At 28.2% G+C, this 17,400-nt stretch overlaps 1 protein-coding gene across 1 annotated transcript in view; it reads right to left on the bottom strand.

The window, feature by feature from the left end:
• LOC108564108 overlaps positions 1–16,584 on the bottom strand; it is a 79,449-nt gene extending 62,865 nt beyond the window's left edge. Inside the window, exons 1-3 of the mRNA XM_017923032.1 lie at positions 16,572–16,584; positions 16,223–16,455; positions 643–778 (exon numbers count right to left, since the gene is read on the bottom strand). Of these exons, the coding sequence (XP_017778521.1) occupies positions 643–778; positions 16,223–16,455; positions 16,572–16,584 (382 nt within the window). The remainder of the gene's footprint in view (positions 1–642; positions 779–16,222; positions 16,456–16,571) is intronic.
• Between the last annotated feature and the right edge of the window lie 816 nt (positions 16,585–17,400).

Genomic DNA, 17,400 nt, shown 5'->3' with positions numbered 1-17,400 from the left:
TGTATAATCAGTATAATCTGTACTAAACCTAACATTAGAAGTTACATATATTGGATATGTTAGATTATGGTTAGTATAAGATATTCTGACAGGCGCATCTAGCTAGTAAAACCATACATTATAATTGTTTGAAACCGGTCTAAACGAAAACGTTAAAATCATATACAAATAAAATAGACACAAAAATAAAACAATCATGTCAGTATATTTTTATATTACTTAAAATTTAGTTTATTTTGAAATTTTTAAATCGGACTATAGTGAATCCGAACAGATTGAAACCGCAATATACGATGTATTTGCTATATAATGTTGCAAATCTTGTGTTATAGTTCAAGAAAATTGGCTTCAAATCAATCATAACATTTAAAACTACAAAGGAGCAACCCCTATCTATGTCCCTTCTTTATACTGACTGCATGTTTGTAGTGATGATATTTTTTTACCTTTTTTATAAAATAAAGGTGCTTAGAAACTAATCTTTTGTTTTTTCCTCAATCTAATCAATTATATATTTATATGAATTGATTACTAACGTTATATTTAACGGAGTTTCTCACGTTACGTAAATAACGATGCTACGTACGGTCGCGCTAGTAACAAAGGGTTAATACCGTTATTTGTTTATATAAAATCACATACCTGCAACAGTCATAGGCGCAGATTTGATTTCTGTATGGAATAGTGGAGCGTCGGCTGAAACTTCGCACTGAAAAATTCCTGAAAGCGGTCTACCGACTGCCAGTAATGTCACCTTTTGGGCATTTGACACTGATACCTGAAACAAAAAAAGTAAATCAAGATTATTATATAACAAACACGAAATTATTCTCAGTAGCACGTTTGCTTGTGATGATTTTTTTTTTCTTAACATCAATACAAAATATTGATTTGGAAGTTGATCATTTTTTTTATTATTTTTAAACTATTTACACTTTGTTGAAATGGAAATAGTCATTATTTAAAAAGGAAAAATTATGTTTTTGTGGTCAAATTTGGTAATCCTCCCCTATATTCTTATGTTTTGAATTATCGATAAAATTATGATTGAGATATACTAGTGCGGATTCACTATAGTACGTTTTAAAAATTTCAAAACACAAAAATTTTAGTTGATTAAAATGAAAATAAATTCGGATAAATTAGTACACAAAAATATCATTTCTATCTCTGCACAGTTAAGTCACATTATATACTATTTATTTTTATACGTTTTTAAAATACTCTATTAGTCCGGTTTAAAACAGTGGGAGATTTAACGCACTTTGCGAGCTATTGTTGTATACAAAAGTTATATAAAAAAATAAATCTTTTAAATTATTTATATGCTGAAACAGATAAAATTTCAATACTTGAAAAAATCAGCTGCAAAAACGAATTAGTATTATTGGTCATAAAAAATATATAATTAGTATTTATTACTTAACAAATTTATCTCTTTACGTGTATTTTTTTGGTAATTAGTTTCATATTATGTTTCAATGTGGTTAAGAACCAAGAAAAAGTATTTTCTCTTCTGATTTAGCATACATAGCATTTTGTCTATGTATATTGTCGACGAATGTATTTCGCATTTCCTATACATGATTAGGTGTGGACTATATATGTGATGTTTGCAGTCCAATTTATGTGCAGACATTTAAATGTCAGCATTTTTATTACGGATCCTTCCTTGCAGACTATTCACTATAATGCTGCCACATGTGAAATGTTTGCGTGAAAAGATGGCGATTTCTGACGACGCAAGCGAATGTATTTTTAATGCTTACAAATAAGATTTCACTCAATTTCACAAATACTTATATCAAGTCCCGTGAGTTCGTTCACATAGAAACTACACATACAATTCTTATTTCGCGCTACACTAAACACAGCCTCGACTGATTCCGAACATTAACCTGAACTCAACATGTTTATGCGATAAGTTTTAAATTATAGCTTTGTTACACTTCACTGAAAACATTTATTATATATTTCTCATCAGTAATTTAAACTACATCAATTTTAGTTACTGACCAATTTAAAAGTCAACTATAAACTAAATTTATCAATAACTTTAAAAGTTTATATAATACATATGCTTCTTGATACTTACATATATAGTTATATATAGACATATAAAATTAATTATATTTGAACTTTTATTATTAGTGCATTTGCAAGAGAAAAAAATAGAAATAGAAAAAAAATCAGTTTAAATTCTGGTTAAATTCTCAAAGTTATATACTACAATTATAAATATTTAATTATAACATATTAGGTTATTTTTGAAATTAATCTTATGAAATTGAAATATAAATTAATTTTATTCCCAAAATCAATACAATCCTATTAAATTGTAGAAAAATAAAGAAAGTAGAAAAAGACGACTATTGAAGAAAATCCATGCAGGTTTTTTCTAGTCAAGGCAGAGCCAATTAATTTTTCCGTCCTGTCTTAATCGCGGCCATGTCGGTCCTTAATCAGGATTAAAAAGAAATCAGAATCGAATTAATCGCATACATTCCTCGGCTTTCTTCTACCTGCCTTTCTCTTATCCCCGTGTCCGCCTTAACGAAGGTAACACTTTTCCAACTTCTTTTAATTAACGCCTCTAACGCCAGGTGAGACGAATCGGACCCGTATATTTCGCACGCAAACACTTTATATTTTCCTTCTTTCTTTATATATTTTTTTCTTCCTTCCCTTCCAAGTCCTCTTTCGACCATTATTTTCCACTTAAAACGCGTTCTATAAGCAAGAGCCGTAGCCAAGGAAAGAAAAAGGGGACTACGCAGATAACGGATGGCCCTGAATTAATAAGAAAAAGAGAGCAATTAGAGAGTTGTTTAAGTGGGAGAAAACGGGGTTTTAATTCGATTAAGAACACATTTAAAGCGTATTTATTACTGAGAGGGAGAATGTAGAGAGTAGAGGAGGAGGTTTAAAAAAATACGAGAAATGGTAGAATATTTAGTGAGGGTGGAGAGTGAATAGAATTCAATGTTTTAAGTACGTGCAAAGCTCGACATTGATTTTTAAGAGTATTCGAATGGCATTTGAATCGCGTTATTACATTTTTAAAGCGTTTCAATAGACCTCAGCAAGAACTGAAATGTGAGCGATTTAATTACCAATTCATGGACAATTCACTCCCTGTCTGATTCTATGCTCGACGAATTCCATTCATTCGTCTTTACCATTAATCGTTTTATTACGTCTTTAAATATTTAATACCTTCCTCAGCTTTTTTCGTTACTTACAACTTAACTATTAATAACTATTTTTTACAATAGATAAGAAAAGTAATTTAACCATATAAAGAATATTTAACAAAAAAAAGTAAGTGGAGATAACTGTTATTATACGACATAATTATAAGACCTAATTTAATATTGAGAATGGTAAAAACATGTAAAATATATTAAATCGATTCCGATCGATTCGGTTCCCGAACATAAAACCAGAAAACACTCAGTTTCGGTTCCCCAGACGTACTGCAAATCAGGTATAGTTTAATATTTTTGATCTCATTTAACCGTGGTTCCATTCAGAAAAACTATACCTTAAATCATTTTTTTATGTGTAAAAACTGTTAAGAAAAATAATATCTAGATAACTAAGTAACATTAAGTATACCTGTACATGATTTTTTTTTTAATTTCAAACAAAAGAATATTAAAAAGAAACCAAGGTTCTCGAACGATGAGGAAAAATATGCATCGGTTTTCTAACAAAACTTTCGAACAAACTAGAAATACTGTATGAGATATATGAAAAGTATAATTTGTTTCGGTTTTCGAACAAGCAAAAAAAAATTTAATGTGAAATCATTGATATTTGATTAAACTCAAAATATTTGGTATATCATATTCACTTTATATATTGTTCTAGTGTAAATCTAGTTATATTATTTGACAATATTGTAACTCACATATTCTTTGTGGTTTTGTAAATGTCCTCTCAAGAAACTAAATTATGGTCACACTTCATCTTGGATTGCCGCCAAGAAAGTACTTGTGAAATTGAAAGAATGCAGAGAGAGCCACAAGACCGCAATATAAACTAGTGTCAACCTAAGAAAGCTGAAGAATAAAATAAATTTCATAATTAGATTATTTAATAGCCTCGAAGTTAACAAATGCACGTTAACTTCGTAAAAGTTACAAACTTAGGATATGTTTCACATTTCACATTTTTCTGTTTGATGAAACTTATAAAAAAAACATAATGTGATTATAATTTCGCTGTTTTCTTATTTTTTTTTTCTTTACAAAATATTTTTATGACAATTATTTTACACTATTTGATGTAATTATTTAGAACATAATTAGTTGAAATCCATGTTTTTACTAAATATAATTTTATGTATTGTGGTAATCGGATCCGATATATTGGATTGTTTGAAACCGGACTAATCGAAGAAATTTAAATATATTGAAAATATCGATCATTCACGTATATAAAAAATAATTTTATATACCAATTTGTTACTTGTTTACTTTATTGAATCCCCATTGATGAGTTATTGCTGTTCTATTATTCCATTTATTTATTCAATATAAATAAATTCATTATTTACAATAAGCAGTAATAATATAACTATTAAAATATTTAGATTATTGTTAAAATTATTTGGTCTTCTATTTAGGTTAAGAAAACTTATATAAAAACTAAACCTGCCAGCATCGTTCTGTTAAACTCACGGTGATTGACTTGTGAAAATAACCGTAACTTAATTAATTGCGTTTCGAACAAGAGTTCAATAAAATAGTTCAGAGAGAGCATTCAACCAAGTGAAGACCAAACGATCCAATTATCATGATGCGTACCAATCACTCCAATCACAACAAGTAATTACGTTTTGGGGGTCTGCGTTTAATCCGTCCTATTAATTATTCAAATCTTGATTACGAGATTAATAAGGGTTTATAATACCATTAAAGAATCTATTAATAAAAAGACAAACGTCATTTCTATGATTAAAACATATGAATAGACTTGAATAGACATATACTTGATAAAAGTCTATGTTTTATATTTCTAATAGATCAAAATAGAGTTTATGATTCTTTAACTATATAGATAAAATTGAATACAAAAGTTGGCAGCTCGAATCTAACCAACAACAAAAAATTGTATGAACCAATAAGCACTGAAAGGGTGGCAGAAAAAACCCCAAGAGATTTATATCAATAATAACTGATATAAATATCTTAAAAAAAAATATGTAGATTTAAAATATTAACGAAGATGGGAGTTTCGTATTCTGATTTTTTAATATTTCCTTATTTTTTAGGTTTTTATTTTTGTAATAACTTTAAAAATACGAATTTCTTTGAAAACCATAACCATTATCATCACAATAAATTTCGTAAACCTTATTATCAGTTCACCAGTTAGAAAACCGATTTTTTTTTCGGAATCCCAAGCATTTTAAATTTTTATAATGTTCGTGTTACTTCCATTTAATTGTCCTTTTTCTTTCTCTTATTAACCCATTTGTAACGCTTGTTATTTTAAAGATAGATTGATTTATTCATAAATTTAATAAAAAGTATACGTGCAAACAGGTTCAACTCAGTTAATATAAGAAAACACACACACAAAATATGAATTAAAATATTATTATATTATTCATCCAAATACATTTCTATTGTAACATAATATAATTAATTATTAAACAAAAAGGCTCATATTAGAAACAACAATTTTGTAGACGTTGATACGTATTGTAATTTTGAAAGTATTCTAAGAATTTTATCTTTTATTATTTTTGTAAAAAAAAGCTGATTCAATGGATTATGTAGGTGATTGTCAGAGTGACGCATTTTGGTGATGGATCGACGTGCAGATTGTTCGGTAATCTCCGGCATTGTCCTCGTCTTTGGAGAACAATTATACGGAGTGGTATGACCACAAACAATTAATGATGATTGAATAAACTTACATAATGATATTATATTCTGTTTTATAATAAAAAATATAATACAGTGGAACCTCGCTTAAGGAGTACCTCGCATAACGAGCGTTTCGCGTGCAAAATGAATAGTAAAAAAATGACTCGGTTAACAAGCAACGTTTCGCATAGCGACTGTCGATGAGAAGAGAAGTGCCGGAATGCACACCTGCTACATCATTTTTAAAACATATTATATGTATTTTTTAATATGTTTCACTATACGAGTAAAAATCCGGAAATTTTGGAACGGATTAAACTCATTAAGCGAGGATCCACTGTATAGGAATAGGTCAATACTTATAGTTCTAATATACAAGATTAATGAAATATTGTACATTTATTGATGATGATACAGTTAATGACAAGATTTTAATGATTCGTGTGTTTCTTTTTGTGTAATTGTTAATAAGTCTTTCTGTAATTATTTATGTAATTTTATGATTATTTCAATAAATATTGCTATTATTATAAAAATAATATAAAAGGAAGTAAACAAACATTCAAAGAATTAAATTAACAGAATCTTATACGCATGTGACATTGTCATTATTCAAACAATTTTTAATTACTATCACTTAATTTGAAGAAAATAGTATTTTTACATTTCTTGCATATTACTATCATCTAAAATAGTCATAATGAAATATGTTCAATTATGGTAAGATATATATTTTCAATAGTTCTGATATTCTTAACTTTTCCATATTATAACTAAAATAACCTAAACGTCACATTTCCATTAAGCAGTAGCTGGAGAAATTGTACTTGACATATGTTAAGTGAAGGGTGCAAAGATTATAATAAAAAAAACCTAACATTTCAGAGAAACTACTTCACTTTTCATTAAAAATGTCCAGTTTTTATCTCAATTACAAAATATCAATATTTAAATAAATTTACTTTAAATGTATAGTCACTTCTCGATGTAGGGTCTAATTTATGCATTTTCGAAAACAGTACAGGTTTGGTTCATAAGTCGAATTTCATACAAAATTAATAAAAAATATAAATGTATGTACTTATATGTACATTAATGGATTTTACGTCAAGAGCATACACCATTACATTCTTGTATAAAATTTATTTCGTCAAAATTTCGTATGGTCGTAAATCGATAAATTACTATATGAATAAATATGAATTGTTCAAACTCAACCTAAGTTTACTTTTTGACAGACGCAAAAGCCAGAGTTTGTCGATTTTTTTCAATTAAAAAGAAAACGGTTTTTTTCATTGAAATTGCTCAAATCTTAAAATGTATTCAGGTAGCCGCAATTCCGCAATGAATTCATATTACAGTTAGGTAGATATAGGCATCGTGATGGAAATGGTAACATTCAGAAAATCTATTCTCTGCCATATGTCTCGACGGAGAAGAGTCACTATAACAAAAAGCAACACACGAAATTCAGATTTTTCCATTGTTTTCAAAATTACAAAAGTAGCGCCAGTAAAACTACTGTAACTTGTGAACTAAACGTCAAATTGACATGAAATTTTGACAGACGTCGTCTGAAGGTTAGTACTTCATAAAACTCATAAAGATTTGTCGACAGAGACGTCATCAAGTCTCATGTAATCTTATCAATCTATAAATTACTGAGCAAGATATCTCGCGAATTTAGAAAATCGAATTAGTAATGAATCTTAAAAGTAGTTTTAATTAATTAAATAGGAAAAATACGATATAGAGGAAAATTCTTTGGATATTAAAAATCAATTTTCTTATTAAATATGTAGTGCTTCGTTAATTTTTCTCAATAAAAATAATTGGTTTTGTTGATTTCGGTTTGACGGCCTCAATTTAATCATTGAATGTATAATTTAATTTAAATTGTTTAGTTAATTGTATCCAAGCGAATTCGTTAAATGGAGTTACGAAACGAGAGAACGCCAAGAAGGAGATGAATACGATAATAAAAGAACACAAGCGGAATAGAAGCCGAAGCGCAGAATGATTAGGAATTCGATTGCGGTTTAATTATTTATTTTCTCATTCGTCGTGTGTCGTTTGTTTTACGTGTATGCAAAAAAAAAAACGAAAGAGAAACTAAATTAATCCGGGGTGGAGTCTGTTAATTCGTGTATTTGTTTGGAATGATTTAGGGTTGCCGTCTCCGCGTAGCACGGAAAACGTTTATCAGTTGGAAATAAGCTAATACAGCAGTCATCCAGAAGCAAGAAGCTCCCCAGGTCGCAGCTCGCATCTCGCAGCTTTTTGTTGCCCTTTCTACCAAACTCCATCTACAACACCCCACGGTTTCGGTTGGGGAAGAATCGCAGTATCGCCGTTACCCGGCGCATCCACCGAAACGGAACCCTCACGTTTCGCGTTTTCTCCACGCGCCCTCTAATTTATTTAAACCCGTTTCCAATTTCGCATGTACATATACACGTTTATATACGCAGTCGCTTTTAATGGAAATTGTTTCTTTAATTTGTGTATTTATATATCGCCGGATGTAAAGTGGAGGGCCGTTTGTCAGCGGAGCGACGGAATTTACACAAAGAAATTTATTTTCAGTCGTTTCAGCGCGTTGCACAAACACATACTTATATATGTATGTATATAAATACTCACAGAGCGGCAAAGCCATCACATAACCTCCATCTCTCTTTCTCTCATCCTGAAAATTCCCCTCGCAGAACTCGTCATCCGCCCTCGTTCAACACTTAAATGCATTCCGAAGCGGTTTCGTTTAATTTTTGACTCTACTCATTTTAGCGCATAAATATTTAATCAAATCTTTCTCTTTCTCTCTTTATCCTTCCTTCTATCCGACAGAGGCAGCCTTTCGTCTCCATTCCGGAATACATTACATCGTTCTAAGAAATATACCGGCACTTCATTCGTCCTGAGACGATCTTGAAATTAATTTAAATACATTAAGAAACCTTTTCCAATCCTCACTCAAATGCATTATATTAAACATTGCATCACTCATTTCGTTTAAAATGCTGAAATATCCGATTTTCTGCAGCAAACGATATTTTACTCATAAATTTATGCTATTAATCTATACTTTAAACTAATAAAAAAAATTAATAAAATAATACCTCAGATAATCTGTTTTGTATATAACCAGGACTATTTAAAACCGATTTAATCGAGAAACTAAATACAAGGAGACCTACTTATAATTGAAAAAAAAACGATTATTTTTAGAATTTTATTATTATAATAAACATTTACACTTTTCAGTTAAACATAATGTATATTTCAACAAAATGCGTGACATAAAACATAAATATCAAGCAGGTGTACCAACTTTTATAGAAATTATGAAGTCCAAATGATATTGAATCGCTAAATGCAATTTCATACTATACTAATATTTTTACATACTACAGGTATCATACAATAATGTTTCATGTCACGCATTGTGTAGAAGTAACATTACACTTATTTACTTGTGGTAATTCATGTAGTAAGTAAAATAAAATTTATTGTACACATAAACTTATATAGGTAAAAACTTGTGTCATCCTTTGTATGTATGTAGAAGCAAACAATGCAATAAATTAATTTTATTATTATTAAACCTAAATAATTTACTCGATTTCATTAAAATTATAATTGTAAAGTAATAATTTTTGTTCTTGTTCGTCAAAATGTATGGAAATGTATATCTATTAAATATAGGTCTGAAATCATTTAAATATGTTATTGTAGAAATTTTTGATATAGTCGGGATTTCGATACAGTCGGGATTTCGAACGTCGGAATTTCGATAGACGGTATTTTGGTTATCGGCCTTGCGATATAGACCCATTAAATATATATTGCTATTATTAATAATATAACATTATATTTTTTTAGGGCATCAATTGTTGTAACATCAATTTAATCTTTGGTCAATATTTTCTTGTAAAGGTATGACAATATTTAGAATTATTCTGATGTAATAATTTAATTTATATATATATTTATTTGCATTAGGTGTACGTTTTGCAATAAATATTATTATAATTACATATTATATTGATTATACAATTATATATTGTAATCGTCTTATGTCATATTTTATCTCAATATACACAATATACAATATTTGACAAAATGGAAATTGTATTTTTAGTTAAATTATCTTGTTTGTTGTATCATGTGGCTTCAATTATCATGTATCAACTGAACTTTGTAAGCGAACAAATCCAAATCTTTTGTCAAAATCGGTTGAAGAGATCTTCTGGAAATGTTTAATTGTTGAATAAGATGACGTATTAATGTTGAATGATTTTCTTCAACAATTTTTTTACATTGTTTGATCATGTATTTTTCCATAACCTCAATGTAATAGTATATAAAAATATCTACTCTGACGTCAAATTTAAAATATCAGTTCTTTATTTATAACATTTTAAAATTTTAATATACATTTTTGGCAAAGTGTCATTCTTTCAGTTTGTAAATAGATTATTTCTTTTTTGAAAATTCAATTTTATTTTTCCAATGAATTTCGTTTTAAACTTACGTAACTTATAATATCTACCCAAAACTTAAATATAACATTTGTTTCAGTGGAACATAGTGTTTGTTTATAAACGGATGTTAATATATGCGATACAATGTAACATCTCGCAATGTCTCCATTTATGGATGACAGCTTAATTCAGTTATATTTAGATTCAGATTGCTGTGCATTCTGTCTGAAGCTATTACAATTAACTGCTACATCTGCGTGCATTTCTCAACTGTAATTGTTAGCCATAATGTTTCCAGCGTGATTTCATCTTCATCGTATTTCAGCAGATTCTCGCACAACTTCCCTTCCAAACACATTAAACTAATAATAACAATATTTATTTCAACAATTAAATAATTAAACACACAATTTCAAATATACAATATATTTTAAGAAAAAACATTTTATTAAATATATATGGAAAATTACAAATACAAAATTGTGAAATAAATAAAACAAATTGTTATTAATAAATTTATTACTTAACAAAATTAATCATCTTTTATTTAAAAATAGAAATATTTTTTCCGTTTATACAGTAAAGTATCTTTTTGTCCGGTTTAGCTTTGTATGTATGTAATTTCTTGATTAGTCCGGTTATCCGGTTATGCAAGATATTAATGGTATTACAAGGATAATTTAATATTCAAAATTGTTTTATTCAATAATTTGAAATGCAATTTGTTTATAGTTTAGAAGAGTTTGATTAATTAAGTGTATGTTATGTATGTTTAATGTGAGCGAACTTTTCTGCACTTTAATTTTTCTTTTTCCTCTCGCCGAGCATTATATAAGTGCACGGCAAGCAAATTGCATAAGCATGTACTTCATGTAACGGATAAGATAATCTCAGGTATAAGAAACAAAAGGGTGGTTGACGTGGACTTAACAAACTTTCATAATTGCATTCACACCGCATAAGTGTATTACTCTACTTGCTTTCATATAAAAAAGATTAATAAATCATTTATAAATATAATTTACAGCTTAAATTGCATATACAAAAAATAATTAATAGAATATTTAATTAGTTTTACTTTTTATTACAGTTAATATTTATAAATATTTCTCTTATAATAATTATTATTTGTATTGAGTTTTTTTTTGTAATTTGACTGTTGCAATAAATATAATTATTATTTTTGTAGAAATAATTACAGTTTTATAAAAAAATGATACGTTATTTCAAGCATATTCCATATGGCTCAAACAATAAGTTTAAAAAATGCTGATGAAAAGGATGTTAAATATATATTATATTGAGAAGATAATGAAATATTTATAATACCTTGTTAACAACAAAGGAATGATAACATAATTAAAGAAGTTCCTGTTAAAAATAAGTTAACAACCAAAGGTTTAAAAAGCGCTGAAATATGATTGAAATTGTTTCAGACGTTAAAAAGATACTGATTTACGAAGAAGTGTGATTTTTAAGTGATCAGTGTTAAATGCAAAACAATACTAGGTAAATAAAAGAAAAAAACACAATCAAATTTAGATTTTAATTTAAGTAAGGTAGTTGCATGTTTAATTTACGAAGAAGCATATCCATTCTGGCCTGAGTATTTTTACCTCTGAAAATGAAGTTTCGCTTATATTATAATATTATTTTAATAGTCTCACATAATTTAATTGTAAAATCATAATTAAATAAATTATATTTAACAAAAATTTATTATAATTTATCTTATTGTCTTTTTTATGCATTATATTCTTTAACACTGCGACATATTTTTTTTTTCAAATTTTGTTCTGCATTAATCCGTAATTACTACGGACAAATTAAAAAAACACAAGTATTACTATAGGTCAAAATGACCCTTTTATTAAATATTTAAATTATTAATTTTTACAGCAAACACATGAAGGGGTCACGGGTCACTTTTATCCGAAATATACTATTTATAGTACATCTCAACGCACCTGCTTTGCTCTTACTAACATCTGCAATAGAATATAATAGTACCTACGTACTGGTTAAGTTTATTATATAATTATAAACTAAAATCGTGTTTGCAATTTTATTCTAATAGAAAGAACACAAATATTTATTTATTTATTCATATTAAATTCATAAATAATGTAAACACAGCTAATTTGACAAAAGTTTATAATAATTCATTAAAAATTGGTTCCATTTATTATTCAGTAAAACCATTACAAAATCACGGTCATAAAGCTGTACGTAATATTTCCACACGTAATAATTATTTTTATTCGTTCTGCTGTTGCGTACACAAATTTGTATCGTAAATCATCTCGAAATCCGGAAAACGATAATTCAAATTTTATCCCCCTCCTCATGAATATGAACACATCGTGTCCCATTAATAATTAAAATCAGTCATTAAGAAGAGTATTCCGAATAAATGAAGATTGAAACCTTCTGCTGTTTGCCTTTTATTTGTAAAAGCTCAAATAGAATTTTTCACGTTGTTCCGCATTTTTTTTCCCTATTTATCATGGTGATTAGAATTATGGTGATAACTACACATTCAACATTCATTACGTAATCAATTATAAATAAAGCAATATATCGTAGAGTGTGGGTAACCAGTTTTGACAATATCCTGCACTATTTGAAACCGCACTAATCGAGGACATGAAAATTTAAAAAAAAAAACAAAATCAGTAGTGATCTTAGCAGCACTATGTAATTCTTTATTATCAATTTCGTTTATGTGAAGATCACATATATGTTTTAGAAATATGTTATATCTTTATAGCTTAGGTTAGTTATTTAATCTGCAAACTAATTCTGCTTAGATATTAGTCTTTACAATTATCGTTAACTATTTCTTAATTTATCTTCAGTGACATGATTTGAAAGAGTATAATATATTTATAGAGTTCTACTTAAGATAAGAAAATTTTAAAACCTCTGAAAATATTTATCAAAATATTTGAATGATCAAACGCGAGAGTGAACATTTAGAAAGAGACATAAATGTCTGATGGAAGTAGGATTTTTCAACGAGCTTCAAAAACCAAAGCGAAGCAATGTAAACGTATAAAAGTACGTAGCTAGCAATTCACGTCACACAGAGACAGCGAGAGTAAAAAATAAATAGAAAAATAAATTTGTAAAAAAAACTGCGGCCAGGATATTTTTAATTAAATCCTGGCGCTGTTTGTATACGAGCTTAGCAAACAAACGAAAATATATATATTACAAAAAAAATAATGAACGGACTTAAACGAAAATATTTACAAGCGTAGATCTTTCGTTGGAAATGTTTTGCGCATTTCCGCGCTGCACTTTATTTATTTATTTTTTTTCTCGCGCACCAAATGGATGCATAAATATAATTAAAAATGGGTATTGTTTTGGAAGGAATAACATGCATTTTCTCGCACTCATTATGGTGCAGCTGCTGTGCTGTTTCGTTTGCCTTTTCATTGAAACCCAGAACATCCCTGTTACGATAATTAAAAAATATGTAATTGTAATATGAAAAAGGAGATACCTTTTTTTGGTATTTATATTGTGCTTTGCTGCTATAGAACACTTCAATTTAATTAAATTAATTACTTTAATTTGCTTACACACAATGATGATAGTAGTATAATTATCTGTAATTGTTAGAAGTGGTTTCTTTTAACTAGTCGACAATTGATTCAATATTAGTTTAGTGGATTATCGGTTAACGATCAGTTTGAACTGTGAACAAATTTTGTAACAAACACTTTCGCGAAACAATTGTATGTTTGGACAATAACCTCATATTCTCATAACGAAAATCATTCAGCTACAGTAACATCAATTACCTCTCCTGACGGTTTTTCCTTAATAGATAACTCTCGGTGATTTAAAAAAGTTCAATATTTGTATATTTTTATGATGAAGAGAATGTTCTATGGACTTAAAAAGGTAAAGACTAAAATAGTCTGAGGGTGTAAAATCAGGTGTATATGGTGGATAATGCTCTCTTATTTTGTCCAACGTAATCCTTGCTATGTGTGGTTTTGCTACATATATTTTTTTGATTATTTACTATAATTGTTGTTTTTTTAGTTTAATTTTACTAATTGGACATAATACATCTCTATTGTAACAGTCAGACTAGGTTTTACTAATTCACAATGAATTATTTCCATAAAAAGTTATTAAACAAATGGGTGAATCCCCTTAAGACGAAGGGAGAAAACAAAGATTCCTCATTTGATAAAGCTGACTTTTTTTCTGGGATTGCTGTAACAATTCTTCTAATAAACTGACCGGTATAATATCTGAACAATAGAGATAAACAGTTGATTTCTGCAAATTCATGCGGCTCCCAATTTTCTTCTTTTTTTTAACAAGACTATTCCTTTCATTGTTGATTGTGGTCCATGGTCTTGCGACAATTCCATGATTGTTTTAAGCAGATCAGACTCCATCAATGCGTTTAAAGTGTCATTATCGATCTTAAGAAATCTTCCTATATTTGATTTGTCCTTGAACTCACTATCATCATTTTAGATCTTTCGGAACCACTTTCAAGGATTGAAAATGTCTCCATAAATTTCGCAAATGGTCTGGGTATGTTCATTTTATTTAATTACTTTATCAAGTGAAAATAGCATAAACCAATCTCTTCAATCTCTGACCTGTGTATTTACTAATATGTTAACTCAAAGACAACAGGTGACAAAATGGTTTCAAATTATCGTAACAATAAAAAGTGACATTTCTTTTCGCTTTACCTTATATAAATAACTATAGTGTAATGTTATTTTCAGAACTCTATGTATGTAATACTGAAACCAGTATGGACATATGGTATCCAATTGTGGAGTGCGGCCAGTAAATCAAACATACAAATTATACAAAAGTTCCAATCAAAATGCCAAAAAAATATTATTAGGGCTCCATGGTTCATCAGAAATAAACAAATACACAAAGATCTTCATATAGATATGGTCGAGGATACAATAGCAACATTTAGTAGTAGATACCAAGATAGACTGAAGTCACTTACTAATGTTCTGGCTATTGGCCTACTCGACAACAGTGAAACCACAAACAGGCTGAAGAGTTGCAAACCACTAGATTTAATGTTCAAATCATCATGATGGTAACTATCCACCGGGAAAGATTACCTACCTAATGTCAACCATGATCTTAAGTTCTTCAATATTACATTGATACTACTACTACATATATATACATTGATGAACAGATTATGAATAAAATTATACGACATAAAAAAATGTATGTATAGAAGTACTAGTTCTGCTCGTTTTTTCAAAATGCTTAATACTAGTTAAACATATCTAATCATGTTGTGTTCATTATATAAACCATTTAACTTTTAAAAGCTACTGAAGTATGAAGAAATTAAGGTAAGATAATATTTAAAAAATTTATTACGTTTTATTACGTTACTTTATTAATGTATATATGATTTATTAAGTTTTATTGAGTTTAAAATCAAATAAAATATGGACATATGCATATCAAATATTCTAAAACCACAAAAAATTTCTGATTTTTTAACATGATTTACAAATTATTTCTCAGATTTACGTTAAATATAAAGGATGAAGGTTATCTAAATAGAGAAATTTTTTAAAAGTAATTATCGCTAAAATAATTTTAAAAGAACAACTATTGGCTTTAGTTCCTTAAAAAAACTCAAAATTGGAGACAATTTTTATTCCCACAAAATATTATAATTAGTGATAAATTTAAACTAAATAAGTTTTAATGAAGATATTTTTGTAAAATATGATTTGAAATAAAATATTTGGTATTTATATCATTTTCGATTGATGAAAGTCATTTATGTAATGATTGGTAGTTAACAAAAAAGTATAAGAAAGATTAACTTACATCGACGTGTAATCCAGGTAATGGGAACACTCTAGTTGGAGGTGCTTCTTTGGGAACATATCTGTAGAACTCATCCGAGTTCCTGTACCATTTAACGGAATAGAGTGGAGCTTCCTCCAGATCATAATCGCACTGCAACGTTACGGAATGGCCAACCCTGACCGCACGAGGCACGGTCAGTCTTAAATTCGACAAACTTCGACTGCAGTATATTCCTGAAAATAAAAACAATCCTTATTAGAAAAACAATTTTTCTAGAGTTCTCATAATAATACAGTTAAGAAAACACTTTATAATTTGGCTTTATTAGTGTAATTACTATATGTTTTTAATTAAAATTTCTAATTACTATTATTATACATCATATATACCAAATCAAATAAAACAAATATTTTTGATTAATTTAATACAAATTTATATAAATAAAAAATACACCAATATTCCGGACTGTTTGAATACGATGACCTTAAAACCACACTTAAAAAATTGTACGTCAAAATGGTATTTTAAAAATTTCAACAATATCCAATTTGAAAATCGTAACACCCATAAATACAAATATTGAACTTTTTCCCTTCAATTAAACATATTATTTTTTCGTTTTCACGTATATATTCAATAAATAAATCGGAAATATTGCAATTTCCAATCGACATTTGAAATAAATTTCACGAATCTCTCTCGCTGCATGATCGAACCATTCAACCTACATACATACATATGAAGGCCATAATTACATGCCACAAATTATTTTATTTTAATTCGGTGATGGGGAGGAAACTGATTGGGGGCTTTGCAATCAGCCACATTACATGAATGCAATTGTAAGTGCATTCATCGGTGCGAAAATACACTGATTCACTACCATCCAGAAACGAATTTGAATACATTTTTTTTAAATGATTTACAAACACAAATTCACAATAATTACTAGTAAACTTTTCGACAATATTTTTGTATATTCCATTATTGATGCTCTAAAAAACCAAATATATTTGATTACAATTCAGTTCTAGATAGACTTTATATCAATTTTGATAGTGTATTTTAATGCTAATATTTAGAAGTTGATTAAAAAAGTAACATAATTTTTATTTCATCTGGTATATGCAGTAGAATGATCTTCAATCAGATACAATTAAGTAAAATTTATCAGTTTATAATGATATTTCTATGTA

The sequence above is a fragment of the Nicrophorus vespilloides genome, unplaced genomic scaffold, assembly GCF_001412225.1.
Source record: "Nicrophorus vespilloides isolate i.1.1-1 unplaced genomic scaffold, Nicve_v1.0, whole genome shotgun sequence".
In the NCBI taxonomy this organism is placed as follows: Eukaryota; Metazoa; Arthropoda; class Insecta; order Coleoptera; family Silphidae; genus Nicrophorus; species Nicrophorus vespilloides.
Note: the sequence above shows the minus strand (reverse complement) of the source record. Positions and strands in the feature narration are given on the sequence as shown.